Source organism: Microcaecilia unicolor, chromosome 1, assembly GCF_901765095.1.
Source record: "Microcaecilia unicolor chromosome 1, aMicUni1.1, whole genome shotgun sequence".
NCBI lineage: Eukaryota > Metazoa > Chordata > Amphibia > Gymnophiona > Siphonopidae > Microcaecilia > Microcaecilia unicolor.
The window spans coordinates 258,955,750-258,972,660 of record NC_044031.1 but is presented as its reverse complement, the minus strand read 5'-3'; the positions used below and the strand labels follow the sequence as shown (position 1 = coordinate 258,972,660).

General features: G+C 41.1%; 1 protein-coding gene across 4 annotated transcripts in view; it reads right to left on the bottom strand.

Moving 5' to 3' along the window:
• Window positions 1-16,911, bottom strand: part of RBMS3 (RNA binding motif single stranded interacting protein 3) — a 1,285,867-nt gene that overhangs the window by 974,684 nt on the left and 294,272 nt on the right. For all 4 annotated transcript variants that reach the window (XM_030205863.1, XM_030205882.1, XM_030205872.1 and 1 more), the window contains exon 2: window positions 13,435-13,598. In XM_030205863.1, coding sequence (XP_030061723.1) covers window positions 13,435-13,598 — 164 coding nt within the window. The remainder of the gene's footprint in view (window positions 1-13,434; window positions 13,599-16,911) is intronic.

Below are 16,911 nucleotides of genomic sequence, written 5' to 3'. Positions count from 1 at the left end.
TGATTAGCGCAGGATTAGCGCATGAGCCTTTATTGCCTACAAAATAGGTGATGGTAAGTGCTCATGTGCTAATTTTTTAAATGACTGCGTGCTAATGGCAACATTAGTACCTGGCCATTAATTGAAAAAAAAAGGAAAATTGGACATTTTACTGCTGCAGTAAAAAATGGCCTTAGAACATTGGACAAATCTGCATTATGGCACGCTAAGGACACCTTTTACCACAGCTTAGGAAAAGGACCCCTTAGGGGCATAGTTAACAATATGGGCTACTGTTAAGATATATTATTTTACTGTCAATCCTAGTTATTTTTCCTAAAATAACACACCTGAACAGTAGCCCATGTTAACTGTGCCCTATGTACATTGCTGCTGATAATCACCATCTTAATATTTATTTATTTTAACCACTTCTAACCCACCTATCCACTAAGTGGTTTCCATAAAAACATACATATTAAAATACAAAATAAAAATAACAAAAAAATAAATCTTCATTAATATATACAACATAAAGTGCTGCCTTCACAAACTCTCCAAACCTACATTGCTCATCAGAAAATAAGCTTGTACAAAGCTGTGGTTTTTTTAAACATTTTCTTAGATTGCTGAATACCAGTACTTATATGCAACTGGTCTGGCAAAGCATTCTACGTAAGCGTTCTTGCAATTGAAAAGCTGATGCTCAAGTGGTAACATAATGCACAGAAGACACTAAATGCAAATCCAAACATTTAGAGAAATCAGATTTTAAATGTTCCTTAATTGTTTTTTATATTGCTTCAATAACATTTAATGATATGATAAGTAGATCACTCTGTTGACTAAAGGGACTTGTGTCCATAGCACGACAGCCTTGTATAAATCTGTTTTTAATCCACTGTGAAAATTGTTGCATTATGATCTAACTCACTAATCTGCGTTACTTTGCTTTATGACTTTAGGATTAGTTTATTATACATTCACCTGTCAATATTCATTATCCAGTGTAATCATGACAAGGGTTATGCAAACAGTTTGATATGCATGTACTAAATGATGAGCAGTTCTAAGGAAAAGATTAGCACATCCAATTTCCATTTTTTTTTTCATCCTTAATTGTTTTTTAAACTGTGCCATTTTTTTCTTTGCAAAACTTTATCTTTTGTAGAATTCAGTCTGCATCTTTAGAATATTACATAATTTTAGGTAAATATTTGTACAAACTGAACTTTGTGGGGAAACACAATTGTTTTATTTAAATATACAATGTTTTCATCACATTTTTGTCTTTTTAATTTGAACAAGATTTTAGGTTCTTTGTACAGATTTACACTTACAATAATTTTAATTTCATGTGAGCAATTTATACAACCGTATGTGACCTGCTGAGCAAAAAGGTATCAAAAGTGAGGTTACCAATAACAGAGATAAAGGCTATAAGTACATAACTACATAAATATTGCCATACTGGGACAGACCAAAGGTCCATCAAACCCAGCATCCTGATTCCAACAGTGGCCAATCCAGGTCACAAATACCTGTCAAGATCTCAAAAAAGTACTAAACATTTTATACTGCTTATACCAGAAATAGTGGATTTTTCCCAAGTCCAATTTAATAATGGTCTATTGACTTTTCCTTTAGGAAGTCATTCAAACCTTTTTAAAACTCTGCTAAGCTAACCACCTTTACCACATTCTCCAGCAACAAATTCCAGAGTTTAATTACACGTTAAGTGAAGAAAAATTTTCTCCGATTCATTTTAAATTTACTACTTTGTATCTTTATTGCATGCCCCCTAGTCCTAGTATTTTTGGAAAGCATAAACAGACGCTTCACATCTACCCATTCAACTCCACTCATTATTTTATAGACCTCTATCATATCTCCCCTCAGCCACCTTTTCTCCAAGCTGAAGAGCCCTAGCCGCTTTAGCCTTTCCTCATAGGAAAGTCGTCCCATCCCCTTTATAATTTTTGTCTCCCTCTCTGCACCTTTTCTAATTCCACTATATCTTTTTTGAGATGTGGCAACCAGAATTGAACACAATATTTGAGGTAAGGTTGCACCATGGAGCAATACAAAGGCATTATAACGTCCTCAATTTTGTTTTCCATTCCTTTCCTAATAATATCTAACATTCTATTTGCTTTCTTACCCATAGCAGCACATTGAGTTTAGAGAAGTAAATTTATGCAATATTCATTTTTGAAAGTTTTGTGTTCTCTGCAGTAAAAATTGGTTGAATTTTATCCATAACTTCCTATGGATTACAGAGATGTGATGTTTTAAGTTTGCTATTTTTCCAAATGTGTTTTTCTAAAAAATGTACTTTTTATTGAAAAAAATGTAATTAGTGTATATCTGAGGCAGAAATTTTGCATAATTATGCAGTGATATCCTTCTATCATGTGGTACAAATAAGTCAAATACTTGGTACCTTTTCGCTCAGTGGGTAACATATCTCCTTCTTTGAAATTCATCAATATTGATCAAATAGTCGCAAACATGGTGAACATGCACTGATCGCTCCTTAAGTAGGGAGCTTGCAGCTTGAATTACATCATGCATTATTGCTGCAGAGTTGAGGAACATCGGCTAAAGCAGCAGCATTACTAAATTTCTCTTTCCATGTAATTTAGTAAAAAAAAAAAACCTTAAATAAACCTCATCATTAAGATCCTTTTCTGTGCTGATTTGTATTTCCTTCCTGAGACACTATTAGTGTTTAAAGATTTTGAAAGCTTCTAATTAGCCATTCTATTATGAATCTTAACCGATTGGAGTCCTGCTGGGCTGCTTCTTTTTAGAACCCCATCACACTGGCTCACATGAAGCATGACGAATTCAGGAAGAGAATTCAGAGAGAGACATTTTTGGAATAAATGGTTGTGGTCACATCCTGATGAGTTCCAGATTTCCATGCTAGATCACTGGAGTTAATGATTTCTCTAGAATGAATTTATTAATGTAACTCAAGCTGACTGACAACTCATATACAAGGCTTAAGTTCTAAAGAAACCAGAAGTTAGGTTGGAGCTGATTCCAGTTGATGAAGACTCCAAAAACCAGGACAGCCATACTGACAGGGATCAATGTATCACACCAGCAGAACACTTAGGTGCCCTTTTACAAAAATGCGCCGAAAAATGGCCTGCAGTAGTGTAGATGTGTGCTTTGGGTGCACGCAGAAACATTTCTCAGTTCACCTGCAAAAAATGCCTTTTTAAAATTTTTGCTGAAAATGGATGTGCGTCAAAATGAAAATTGCTGCACGTCCGTTTTGGGTCTGAGACCTTACCGCCAGCCATTGACCTACAGGAAAAGTTTCACGTGGTAACCGGGCAGAAATGACCTGCACACATTAAATGCCACCTGGCATGTATCCAATATGCGCGTCCAAAAATATATATTTTTCAGATGTGCGTATCGACCGCGCACCAAAAATGAAATTACCGCAAGAGCCATGCGGTAGTCATGCAGTAACTCAATTTTGGCGCTCGTTGGGCACGTGTAGACATGCGGTTTAGTAAGCTAAACAAAAGGGCCCCTTAGCAAGCTAACTTCCAAGCAGTGTTCTCAGTAAGCCACATTGAGCCTCTGCCTCCCCCTTAGCATGAAACTTTTCACTGTCCTTGAAAGTAAAAAAAACTAGCTTGAGGTGACAGTCAATCTCATTCCAACCACTGCCAAAACAAATTGAAGCTGCCAGAGTTTCTTCTGGCTCTTTCTGCAAGAGGTTCAATGTTTGTAGACAAAGTCAGTACTAATTTTGTGAGATTAGCAGTTGTCTGTAGGTCTGCAAGGATTAAAGGCTCATCAAAAAGGTGGGCAGAAATGCTGGTAGCTTTACTTTGTTCTGACAGAAGCAAGATGGGATTTGTTACTATTTCAAGCTAGTTTCTTATTTTTGGGTGGAGGAGAGTTGGTGCAGAGGGACAAGAATTGGGCTTCAAACATTGTCACTACTGCAGTGAGCTCTGACAAAAAATCCAGAGGTCCTTTTACTAAGGTGCGCTGAAAAATGGCCTGTGGTAGTGTAGACACGTGTTTTGGGCGCACACAGATTCATTTTTCAGCACATCTGCAAAAAATGCCTTTTTAAAATTTTTGCCGAAAATGGACGTTTGGCAAAATGAAAATTGCCACGCTTCTATTTTGGGTCTGAGACCTTACCGCTAGCCATTGACCTAGCGGTAAAGTTTCACGTGGTAACTGGGCGGTAATGACCTACACGCACCAAATGCCACTTGGCGTGCATAGCTGACGCGCGTCAGGAAATAAAAAATTTTGGGGGATGTACTTAGCGGACGCGCACCAAGAATGAAGTTACCATAAGGGGCACGCGGTAGCCGTGCGGTAACTCCATTTTGGCACACGTTGGGTGCACGTAGTCACTTACACAGCTTAGTAAAAGGGCCCCCCAGACACTAAAGCAGCACTCTCCATTTTTTTTGCAGTTGCAACCCCAATTTGTAAGGCCACAAAAAACATGTGACCTTCAGGGTGGCACAGGGCAATGATGTCCTATGGAGTATCTGCCCAGGTCAGAAAGTCAAATGTGGCTTTTACAACCCTATTTGAGATTGCAACCCACAATTTGAAAAGCTTTGAATAAGGGGCAAGGGAATTAGATGAAGAAAGTAGGGATGGGAAAGAGATGAAGATCCAGGAGAGATGGGTAAAGAAGCTTTTCGGAAGAAAGGAAAAATAAGAGTACTGGAAGGAGGGGATGTAGAATGCTGTGAGGATGGAGAGGAAAGGAATGCTGGGAATGGAGGAGGCCTGACATTTCAAGAAAGAGGAGGTAGAGAGACAACACTAGGAAATGGATTGGAGGGCAAGAAAATTGAAAAGCAAAAACAGAGAGCCACAGAGTACAGAGAGAGAGGAAGCACTAGGATAGTAATCTTGAAGATAGAATGCTTGGTAGGGCTAGACTATTGGGTGAGTAAATTGTGAGGGAAGCGAAGGATTGAAGATGGGGTAGAATGAGACAGACATGAGTGAGTGGAAGAATGTAGGAGTGCAGTAACAAAGACAAGCAAGTATGGGAATAGGGAATTGTGGGGGGAAAGAGAGTGGGAAGAATAAGTAGGGAGTGTGAAAAGAGTGGGAAGAGAGAGAAAATTTGGGGTATTGGGAGTTCTCATGCAGTCAGGTAGATTGGGGTATATACATTAAAAATCCTTTATAAAATTACTCCCAAAGTGCTTTCGAAGTTACCATAAATAAAAGAACAACAACAACAAAGAATGCTGTGTTGCATAACTACCTTATGTGGGTCTGGCTGAATACCAGCCAGGCCCACATAAGCTCCGGTGGTCAGCCTGCCAGAAATTAGCCCCCAGTATTCAGTGCTGGTGCCCAGACATGGCCAGACACTGAATATTGGGGGCTAATGTAGCCAGTGATGGTCAATGTTTAAAAAAGAACGCTGACCGTCACTGACTGAATATCAGGGAGTATGTGTGCAGTGTGGCCTACCTATACTCTGTCCAAATTCTGCCCATTTAAACACCCACCTACAAAGAATGTGCCACCAAATATTGGCATATACATACAGAATAGTGCTTAGCTAGAAACCTTTACACACATATGTATTTACATATACATATAAATGACCACAATACCATTATTTACATGTGTTCTTACTGCCTAAATCGAGGTGACTCTTAATAGAATTATCATGCTATATTCCTCAAACACACATTACTAACTATCTTCCTTTATATGATCTCCGGACCACAAAAGGCACACTTTTTCACTCCTGGTTTAGCACTGATTTAGTTAAACTCCTGATATGCCTTGCAGTTTTAACCTCCAACTGAATTCAACGGGAAGTCAACTGGAAGTTCACAAATCACCAAAGATCTTGAAGATGGGATTCCCAATTTTGAAAGAACAAGGCTCCAAGGCTATGATTAAATGGCCTGGTCTCTTGGGCAACCTAAGCCTTGGTCCTTTGCATTTCCTCTCTCATCTACCCTGCACCCACCCAGCTTAGTACCCTATCGTGCACACTTTCACCTATTTTGTGCTCACTAATCTATCCAATCCACCAAGCCATGTACCTACTCCACCAAACCCTTCTCTCACCTATCTAACCATTTCCTACCCTGTTACACAACCACCTACCCACCTATATAGAGTGTTGGTAGATGCATTGGGGGTAGGCTAGTGAGTGGATAGGGTTCAAGTAAGTGGATGTTGGACAGATAGGTGGGTGAGAGTGTTGGGGTGTGTGAGAGACTTTCTTGTCCCAGAGGTAAATCTCCCTCTCCTGGGCAACGGTCTTCCTGCTTCAAGGAACATTCAGGACTAAACAGGAGAGATTCCAATTGCAATGATTTGATAAACTTAACTCTTCTAAGCATTAAAGTTAAAATTAAGAAAAATTAACTCTAAAGCATGGTGACCTTGCATTCATCTGTTCTCAAGGAGGGAGCATGCAACTTGATCTGTGTAAAGCATCATTACTGCAAGTAGAGAAACACTGGTTAAAGACGCATTCCTATCAAATTTCTTTTTCTCTGTTCCACTTCCATTTTAATATATTTTATTTCTTGGCTTTACTTAGGATTTAGCATACAATCTGCACTATTGTGTAGTATGCGTCTTATTACTTTATTGCATCCAAAGTAAAATAAAGATTATAGAAGTGTAAAAATAAAGGTCTTTCAAAATTTAGCTCATTTTCAGCACACTCCGATTATAACAGCCCCTAAATTAGTCAGAAAAAACACACTTCAAATTTTTATAATAACTGATTTGTCAATTTATTTTTATTTTAAAAATATATATCCCAACTATCCCTAGGTGGTTTACATAATAAAAACATGCATCATAAATAAAAACACGTAAAACAAATCTAAGAAAGCACTTTTCACTGTGCACTGGTGGCCTGTTTTTACTAGTTTTGGGTCACAAGAAGTTGGCATGTCATGGTTTTCCAACACCTTTTTTTAGGAGGAAAAAGCTCCAACTCTATGCTTTGATGCACTGTATGCACCAATCTTAGTCTCTGTCTTTATACTATTGCAGGTACAAGGTCCATGGGATCATTTGCATCTGCCTTTTGTGCAGGTCAGATTCTGCTTGAAAAGGACAGGTACATGCTGTCTTTGAAAATGCAATCTATAGGCTGACTTCTCTTCCATTGACCTCAGCATTCTCTAGCAAGGCAAGCTGTCAAATGCTACTAAAAGGACATGAGTTGTAGGAAAACGCACAGAGACTTCTAGGTGCAGAGAGGCAAGGCGATATTCAGATAGCCAATTTCTGTGGGACAAAACACATTTTAGCCACAGAAGTCACTTTGAAACTTTGAAGTTTTTTCCTTTTGAGAAATGCCCAGTGAGGCTTGAAAGAGGAGTTGAAAAACAAGGTCTGACTCACCTATTCCCTATGACCTACAGGCATGTCCTCAAACTAATTTCCTGCCACTGCAATGTTTCTTCTCACTGACTTGCTCTCTGTTTCCATTTAGTGTGTGGAGATTTCTCTTGTTGAGCACTTCGCCTCCAATTGACCTTACATCATGGTCAGAGAACAAACTGCAACATGTAATATATTACACTAACACTTCTGGCAGCTTATTGCATTGTTGTACTTGCGTTTTGGTTTAGCTCTCTTTTCTGTTATGAATATTCTTTTACTTTTAAAGCATCAGTTCAGGTGGATTAGAAAAATAGTTCAGCTTTCTGACCTTCCATTAGCAAGTATGACTCATAGTTTTTTTTTCTTGTACAAACTAAATTATGGAGAATTAGAAAAATAATCTTTAATGACTATCAGGCTTATTTTCGAAGGAGAAGGGCGCCCATCTTTCGACACAAATCGCATAATCGAAACCTGATTTTGGGCGTCCTCAACTGCTTTCCGTCACGGGGATGGCCAAAGTTCACAGGGGCGTGTCGCAAGTGTAGCAAAGGTGGGACTGGGGCGTGCCTAACACATGGGCGTCCTCGACCAAAAATGGAAAAAAGAAGGGCGTCCCTGACGAACACATAGATGACTTTACCTGGTCCTTTTTTTCATACGACCAAGCCACAAAAATGTACCCTAAATGACCAGATGACTACTGGAGGGAATTGGGGATGACCTCCCTCAGTGGTCACTAACCCCCTCCCACCCTCAAAAAACATCTTTAAAAATATTTTTTCCAGCCTCTATGCCAGTCTCAAATATCATACCCAGCTCCTTGACAGCAGTATGCAGGTCCCTGGAGCAGTTTTAGTGGATGCAGTGTACTTCAGGCAGGCGGACCCAGGCCCATCCCCCCCTACCTGTTACACTTGTGGTGGTAAATGTGAGCACTTCAAAACCCACCCGAAACCCTCTGTACCCACATCTAGGTGCCCCCTTTCACCCATAAGGGCTATGGTAGTGGTGTACAGTTGGGGGTAGTGAGTTTTGCGGGGGGGGGGAGGTGTTGGGGGGCTCAGCACCCAAGGTAATTGAGCTATGCAGCTGGGAGCAATTTGTGAAGTCCACTGCAGTGCCCCCCAGGGTGCCCGGTTGGTGTCCTAGCATGTCAGGGGACCACTGCACTACGAATGCTGGCTCCTCCCACGACCAAAGGGCTTGGATGTGGTCCTTTCTGAGATGGGCGTCCTCGGTTTCCATTATGGCTGAAAATCGGGGACGATCATCTCTAAGGTCGACCTAAATTTCGCGATTTGGGTGTCCCCGACCGTATTATCGAAATGAAAGATGGAAGTCCATCTTGTTTCGATAATACGAGTTTCCCCGCCCCTTCGCTGGGACGTCCTGCACGGATGTCCTCAGGAAAACTTGGGCGCCCCTTTCTATCATGCTCCTCTATGTGACGCATCAGTGGCTCTGTTGCTCATGGAGAACATGGCCCATCGGGATTTATTCTTCCATTGGTTCCTGCTAGGGATATGCATTCAGAGTCTTAGGGGTCCTTTCACTAAGGTGCGCTGAAAAATGGCTTGTGGTAGTGTAGGCGAGGGATTTGGGCATGCACCGATCCATTTTTCAGCGTGTCTGTAAAAAAGGCCTTTTTAAAATTTTTGTCGAAAATGGACATGCGGCAAAATCAAAATTGCCGTGCGTCCATGTTGGTTCTGTAATCTTACAATGAGCCATTGACCTAGTGGTAAGGTCTCACACGGTAACCAAGCGGTAATGACCTACGTGCATCAAATGTCACTTGGTGCGCATCTGATACGTACGTCTGAAAATAAAAATTAATTTTTGGCCCTGTGTATCAAATGTGCGCCAAAATTTAAATTACCACAAGAGCCACGCTTAGTAAAAGGGCCCCTTAGTATGTCTTTAAAAATGCTTTGTTCCTGCAAAATCGATTTAACATAAATACAAATTGATCTGAGTGCATCATAAAGTTCTAAAACACATTGCTTAAAAGGAATGCCGGAAGAGAACTGAGAAAATGGATTAAAATAGTAGATTTCTGAAAAATTTGAAAATCAACAAATTTTTTTTTTGCCTGTGCATATCCCTACAGCCTGCTGTGAACCATGGGAGGGGGGTGTAAATTATCAAGGTGAGATACAGCAATAATACACATTTTTTGCCCCTTAACATATGTTAAGTGGCATTAACATACAGTTTATATAGTAATGAGATGCAAAGCATGTAAATGGTTGTAATACAGCTCATTATAACATGGCTTCCAGAGAACACCGCAAACTATTGAACACTGCAAACTATGTTATTCCTGGAAAAATACCACTATAGATTCACTGCCCAATGTTTCTTGGCAGTTTCTTCAAGAGACTGGTGTTCAGCAATGAAGAGCTGCCTCCACTCCTTACCCCCATGAATGGCATTCCCCTTCCCTGAAGACTTCTCCAAGTAGTTCCCCCCACCGAAAGACCCCCCACAAGTACAGACAAAGCATCATTCCTCCTTCTTTAGCTCCCCCCCCTCAGCATGTCTACCTTTTCAATCTAGTGAATTCTGAACAGGAACAATACCCACTTGCTCCTGAACTTCCAGCAATAGACTCAGGCTAAAGGGGGCGGGGTTAGGGTTGGGGCCCGGGGTGGAGCTTAAATCCATAATTGTCTGATAACACACAGAAAAAAATAAATAAATAAAAATAAAAGTCACAATTAATACCTTTTATTAAATTTAGATATTAGAAATGTATCATATGTCAAAGAATAAAGTGGTCGCTCAAAGCATATTCTAACCACAATTGCTCAACTGCAAAACACTATGCACAACTTTGTGCAAAAACACACTCAGAACCTTACTGTACCATAAATATTACACTGGGCAGAACCTAATACACCAATATACCACCCATATGGAAAATGCAGACCGTCAACAACATGAAACAAGGGATCATATCATCACAATTCTCATGTAGAGCCACAAAACACCCTAATTCATGTTTAATGTGGGATAAAATGCCATAAATAAGTAAATAAATACAAACTTTTAATGTTGAGCACCTGATTCTCAAAGTGGACATATTCCAAACACTATAATGAAAATAAAATGATATTTTCTACCTTTGTTGTCTGGTGACTTTTTCTGATCATGCTGGCCCAGTATCCGATTCTGCTGCTATCTGTCCTCAGGTGTCAGTGCAAGTCTCTTTGGTATGAACTGCTCATGTGCAGGTCAGGAAGTCATCCTCATTAAATATCTCCCTGGCAACCCAGGACACTTCCAGCCAACTCCTCCTGCTCTCCCAGCAGTAAGGTAAACAAATTAAACCATAAGCCAATTTCTACAACTGGTTACACAAGGCTAGAGATGGCTTTCACTGCAGCTCCAACTGTGAGGATGGAGGTAAATCAACAATTTAAACCCCCCAGAGCAGTGGGACTCCACAGCTGATCCATCCTGCTGCAGCAGGGGAGGCTTAGCCTTCCCAAGCCTCTTATACCGGGCGCCCATGCTCACAGTACTACCGCTAGGAATCAAACTGCCATAAAAGGACCTCTCCAAGGCCCAATGTTCCATTATGTAACAGTTTGACTCCCAAAAGAAGTATAGCAAGACTACCACTAGGGGTCACCAGCATCATTTTAACTCCGCACCAGAAGGGGCAGAATCAAATAGGGATCGCTTCTATCCCCAAATCATCTAGACACCAGGGATTAAAAAGGTAGGCTCGAGGGTGCCTTAAGGGAGGATAGAGGAATCCTTTGCCTGTACTTGTGGGGGGGGGGGGGGGGGTTGAGGATGGGCAGGAAGTTCTTATGGGTGTCTTCGGAGTGTGAAAGAAGTACTTGTGGGGTCAGATTCAGAGAGGGGGTTATTTAGGGGGTCTTCAGGGTGGGAAATCTCCTTGAGACAGATAAAGAGAGGGGCAACTCCTTTATTGCTGAGCACCAGCCCATTTAAGAAGCGGCCCATGAACATTGGACTGCAGCTTTATGGCCCGATGAACCTGGGACGGAAGAATAACACTGCTTGTGAGGTTGATTACAAGTTGCATTATTTTTGTAACACAGAAGTCAGTAACCTGTAGTACAAAAGCTACTGCTGGTTGGTGATTCCTACAGCAAGTTAAGTTGTAGAAAAAGTCCAACTTTTACTGTACTTTAATATCTAGCCCCCCCTCCCCCAGCCCACTACCAAGATCTTAGAAGAATGTGTCTTCACAGATGAAAAATAATAGTTAAACTTTTCAGAGTCAGGTAGTGAGCAAGCTTCTTCAACATGGTACTGATATTAACCCTGGCTACCCTCTTCTTATACTGTATCTCCTCAGTAACCTCCATGATGCCATGCATGCTAGGAGCAGCTCTCACATTTGTTTTCCTGGCATTGCCAAGTACAATATTTCTGAATTGTTGCATTTATTGTATGAACACTTCTTTCAGTCTGGATGTCATCTGAGCAGTCAGTGGCATTGGAGGAATGAAATTGCCAAACCCTCCTTAGTGATATACATTGGTGTTTGTTGGGAACCAAATCATAAATAGATCATTTTGCAAATTTTGAGACAACAGCATAGTTTGATCATATTGAGGCGCATTTTCAAAGCATATAGACTTATAAACTTACATAAGGCATATTTTCAAAGCACTTAGACTTACAAAGTTCCATGGAGGGGCATAATCGAACGGGGCGCCCAAGTTTTCATGAGGGCGTCCTCGCAGGACGGCCCTGCAAAGGGGCGGGGAAACCCGTATTATCGAAACAAGATGGGCGTCCATCTTTTGTTTCGATAATACAGTCGGGGACGGCCTATTCTCAACATTTAGGTCGACCTTAGAGATGGGCGACCTTGGTTTTCACAGATAATGGAAACCGAAGACGCTCATCTCAAAAACAACCAAATTCAAGGCATTTGGTTGTGGGAGGAGCCAGCATTCGTAGTGCACTGGTCCCCCTGACATGCCAGGACACCAACCGGGCACCCTAGGGGGCACTGCAGTAGACATCACAAATTGCTCCCAACTGTATAGCTCCCTTACCTTGTGTGCTGAGCCCCCCCAAACCCACTACCCACAACTCTACACCACTACCATAGCCCTTAGGGATGAAGGGGGTCACCTACATGTGGGTACAGTGGGTTTCGGGTGGGTTTTGGAGGGCCACATTTACCACCACAAGTGTAATAGGTAGGGGGGATGGGCCTTCGTCCGCATGTCTGAAGTGCACTGCACCCACTAAAAACTGCTCCAGGGTCCTGCATACTGCTGTCATGGAGCTGCATATGACATTTGAGGCTGGCATAGAGGCTGGAAAAAAATGTGTTTTAATTTTTTTTTTTGGGGTGGGAGGGGGTTGGTGATCACTGGGGGAGTAAGGGGAGGTGATCCCCGATTCCCTCCGGAGGTCATCTGGTCAGTTCGGGCACCATTTCGAGGCTTGGTCATGAAAAAAAAAGGGACCAAATAAAGTCGGCCAAATGCTCGTCAGGGACGCCCATTTTTCCATTATCAGTTGAGGACACCCATTTCTTAACCATGCCCCTGTCCCGCCTTCGGTACACTGCCGACACGCCCCCTTGAACTTTGGTTGTCCCCACGACGGAAAGCAGTGGCGGGCGCCCAAAATCGGCTTTTGATTATGCCGACTTGGGCAACCCTGAGAGAAGGATGCCCATCTCCCGATTTGTGTCGGAAGATGGGTGCCCTTCTCTTTCGAAAATGAGCTGGATAGTAACCTAAGTGCTTTGAAAATGAGTGCCATAATAAAGTGCATGTTAACACACCCAGTCATTACTACAAGTATTTTTCTCTAAAAGTACATTTGGTATCAAGTGTATTTAAAAGTGATGTGCATTTGTTTTAATGGACATGGGGGCATGCCAAAAACATCTTCTCAGATCATTTTCCAACTGAAACAACAAGAAAATGGACTAAGGGAGGTGGGTGTGTGTGTGTGTGTTTGTGTGTATGTGTATGTGTATGTTTTCTTTTGTTTTTTTTGTTTTGTTTTGCCTGAACATCCCTATCATCCAATGGATGAACCAAATATATTAACTGCACTTACGGTTGGCACAGCTTGATAAGGTCCTGGTCGGTGGTGCCAGGTGGAAGGCCTCGGATGTACAGGTTTGTTTTACTCAACTGCTCTCCACTGCTGTTGCTGTTGTTACTGCTGTTTGTGCTGGGGCTGGGAGGAGCCATGGGATGGGGAGCTGGTACATAGGACTGCTGAAAATAGACAAAAATGCTGTTAATAAAGGAAAAAATAGACAAGTAAAACAATTTCAAAATAATAAGCACAGGCAGCTATGAACAATCTTAATTCTACTGCAACCAATAACTAGTTCTCTTAGGTGTAATGTGGAATACTTGCATTTGCGCGCCTAACTGCCATGAGTTGGGCGTCAGCATTTACACAACCTGTTGGCAAACGTAAATGCTCTCTCTCAAAGTTAGGCACAAAGGGCCAGATTCTATATAAGCATGGCGAGTACCACACGTTAAACTGTGCACGTGGCCAATTTGCATGTGCTGCTCAATTGATTAACAAGTCAATTAGTGATGATAATTGTCATCACTAATTGGCAATAACTGGAATTTACGCATGATTCTTTGTAGGTGTATTTTAAAAAGAGGTGTGCATAAATTCCAATGTGTAGCTGAAAAGGGGACATATCCATGGGAGAAGTGTATGCATGTTGGGGCACCAATCAAATTTATGTGCATTGTTATAGGGACGCACATGTACATTTAGAAACAGGAATTTACACCAGGTTTTCAATAGCATAAATGGACGCGCCTAAATGTACATGTTTCCCCAGTCTATGCGCTATTCTATAAACCACATATTACTGTAGATGTGGTTTATAAAATAGCGATAAAAGAAGTGGGAAAAGTAAACCAGGCTTGTCCAAAGAACTGGGACCAAACAAATAATTAATAATAAAATCAACAGTTTATTAATGTTTCCTTAGAAATGACTCGACACAACGTTGTGTTTCGGCCTGACGGCCTGCATCAGGAGTCTTATGTCTTAAGGAAAGACTGATGGTCTAATTTTACATTTAGGTTGAAAACAGAAGGCTTGAAATAGCAACATAAAGTTGGTCTTAAAAAAGACCGTTCTGTCAAACCGTAAGGCACTGGAGTAAGCACTGATGCAATAGTGTTGATTTTATTATTAATTATTTGTTTGGTCCCAGTTCTTTGGACAAGCCTGGTTTACTTTTCCCACTTCTTTTATCTCTGTTTGCTGCCCCATGGAATCTATTGAGTTCTTCACATTCGTGGGTCCTCTTTAGTTTATAAAATAGCACTACATGCGTCATTCTGACGCTCCTACAATTTAGACACCATTAACTGAATCCTGCCCAAAATGCTGACTAAGCTGGTACCTAACTTTGGGGCACTATTTATTGAATCTAGCTTTAAGTGTTTAACTCCCAAATCTAGGCTCAAGCATTTACACTAGCTTTATGGCTGGCCATGTCTAAGTGCACATGCTCATATATACTTGTTTATACTAGCATTGTATAAAGCAGAATGCCTTTATGAAATAGGTTTCACACAGGCACTCTCTAAGCATAAGCACCTTTTTTATAAAATTGCCTGCCATACTCTAGATTTTATAAATAGTGTCAGAAAAATCAGCACCAAAAAAAGTGCTATTCTATAAGCTGCACTTCAGAGGCACGGTTTACACAATAGCACTTATGCACATAAATTGCGCCTAACTTTAGGCATGGCCATTTGCACCAACTGAAAATATGGTGAAAATGCACACACTTACATTAGGCATGTATCTCCATTATTCTATAACAATACATATTAATTTTAGGATTGTCCCTGTTCCACCCTTGACCCTCCCATTTCTGTGTCCCCTATTTCAGAGCACATGTAAAATTTAACAGCGGATCCCATGCGTAAAGTTCAATTAAATTGAATTGGTGCTTATAATTGCTTGATAAAAAGCCAACTATTTGCACTAATTAGCTTGTTATTTAATTAAATTGCAAATGCAAATTGGGCACACACCCAAATTTGCAAGTACAATTTTTGGTGACTTTTACAGAATTAGAGGGCATGTGACTAGCACACACAAAACATAGCTGGTTAGTGAGGAGCTGCAGAGAGATTTTCAACAATGAAACATGGACAGAGAGTGGAGAAAAACCTTTTAATGAATCAAGCTTTCCACCTTTGTACACTATTATGGAGTCTGTTTATACCCTGTGAGTGGAGGAGTGGCCTAGTGGTTAGTGTGGTGGACTTTGGTTCTGGGGAACTGGGTTTGATTCCCACTGCAGGCACAGGCAGCTCCTTGTGACTCTGGGCAAGTTACTTAACCATCCATTGCCCCAGGTACAAGTAAGTACCTGTATATAATATGTAAGCCACATTGAACCTGCTATGAGTGGGAAAGTGCGGGGTACAAATGTAACAAAAAAATTTAGTTGTGAACAAGGGACGTTGTAGTAAATAATACATATTAATGCATGTTAGTGTGCATCACAGGTCTGTCAATGGACTCTAAAATTTGCTATTTCTTTCCTAGATAAAGTCATTCCATGGTGTCATTGTACTGACTCAGCATTTCATGTCAGTTCCACTGACCCAATGTAAACAGATCTGTCAATGGGAAAAAAAAAACAAAGAGGAAAAAGAAATTCAGCTAAATCATTGGTCCATTTCAAAATCCCTGGGCTCTGTTTTCCTCAGATAGGCGCATTATACTTTATGTCCTATTAATGTTCATAGGAGCCTCCTCCTCTGCCTTCACTTGAACCTTAGGTTAATTTAAAATGATGCTATCAATACAGGCATAGTATTGTAAATGCAAGTATAACCAAGAGTGAGGACAAGATTTGGTGTAACTAGGATAATTGGTGTAACTAGGATAATTTGGTGTAACTAGGATAATTGTGATATTACCCCTCTTCTCAGGTCACTTCACTGGCTTCCAATCAGATACCGCATACAGTTCAAGCTTCTCCTCCTTACCTACAAATGCACTCAGTCTGCAGCCCCTCATTACCTCTCTACCCTCATTTCCCCTTACGTACCTGCCCGTAACCTCCGCTCACAGGACAAATCCCTCCTCTCAGTACCCTTCTCCACCACCGCCAACTCCAGGCTCCGCTCATTCTGCCTCGCCTCACCCTATGCTTGGAATAAACTTCCTGAGCCCTTACGCCAAGCCCCCTCCCTACCCATCTTCAAATCCTTGCTCAAAGCCCACCTCTTCAATGTTGCTTTCGGCACCTAACCTTTATACCTTTCAGGAAATCTAGACTGCCCCTATTTGACTGACTGTACATTTGTCCTTTAGATTGTAAGCTCCTTTGAGCAGGGACTGTCCTTCTATGTTAAATTGTACAGCGCTGCGTAACCCTAGTAGCGCTTTAGAAATGTCAAGTAGTAGTAGTAGTAGTAGTAGATAGTCCACAGCAAAAATGACACAGAAGATGGTAAAACCTTGCTAACTTATGTTTGGTAAAATATAAGGGTAACAAATATATATTTTATGATCCGGACCAGCTGA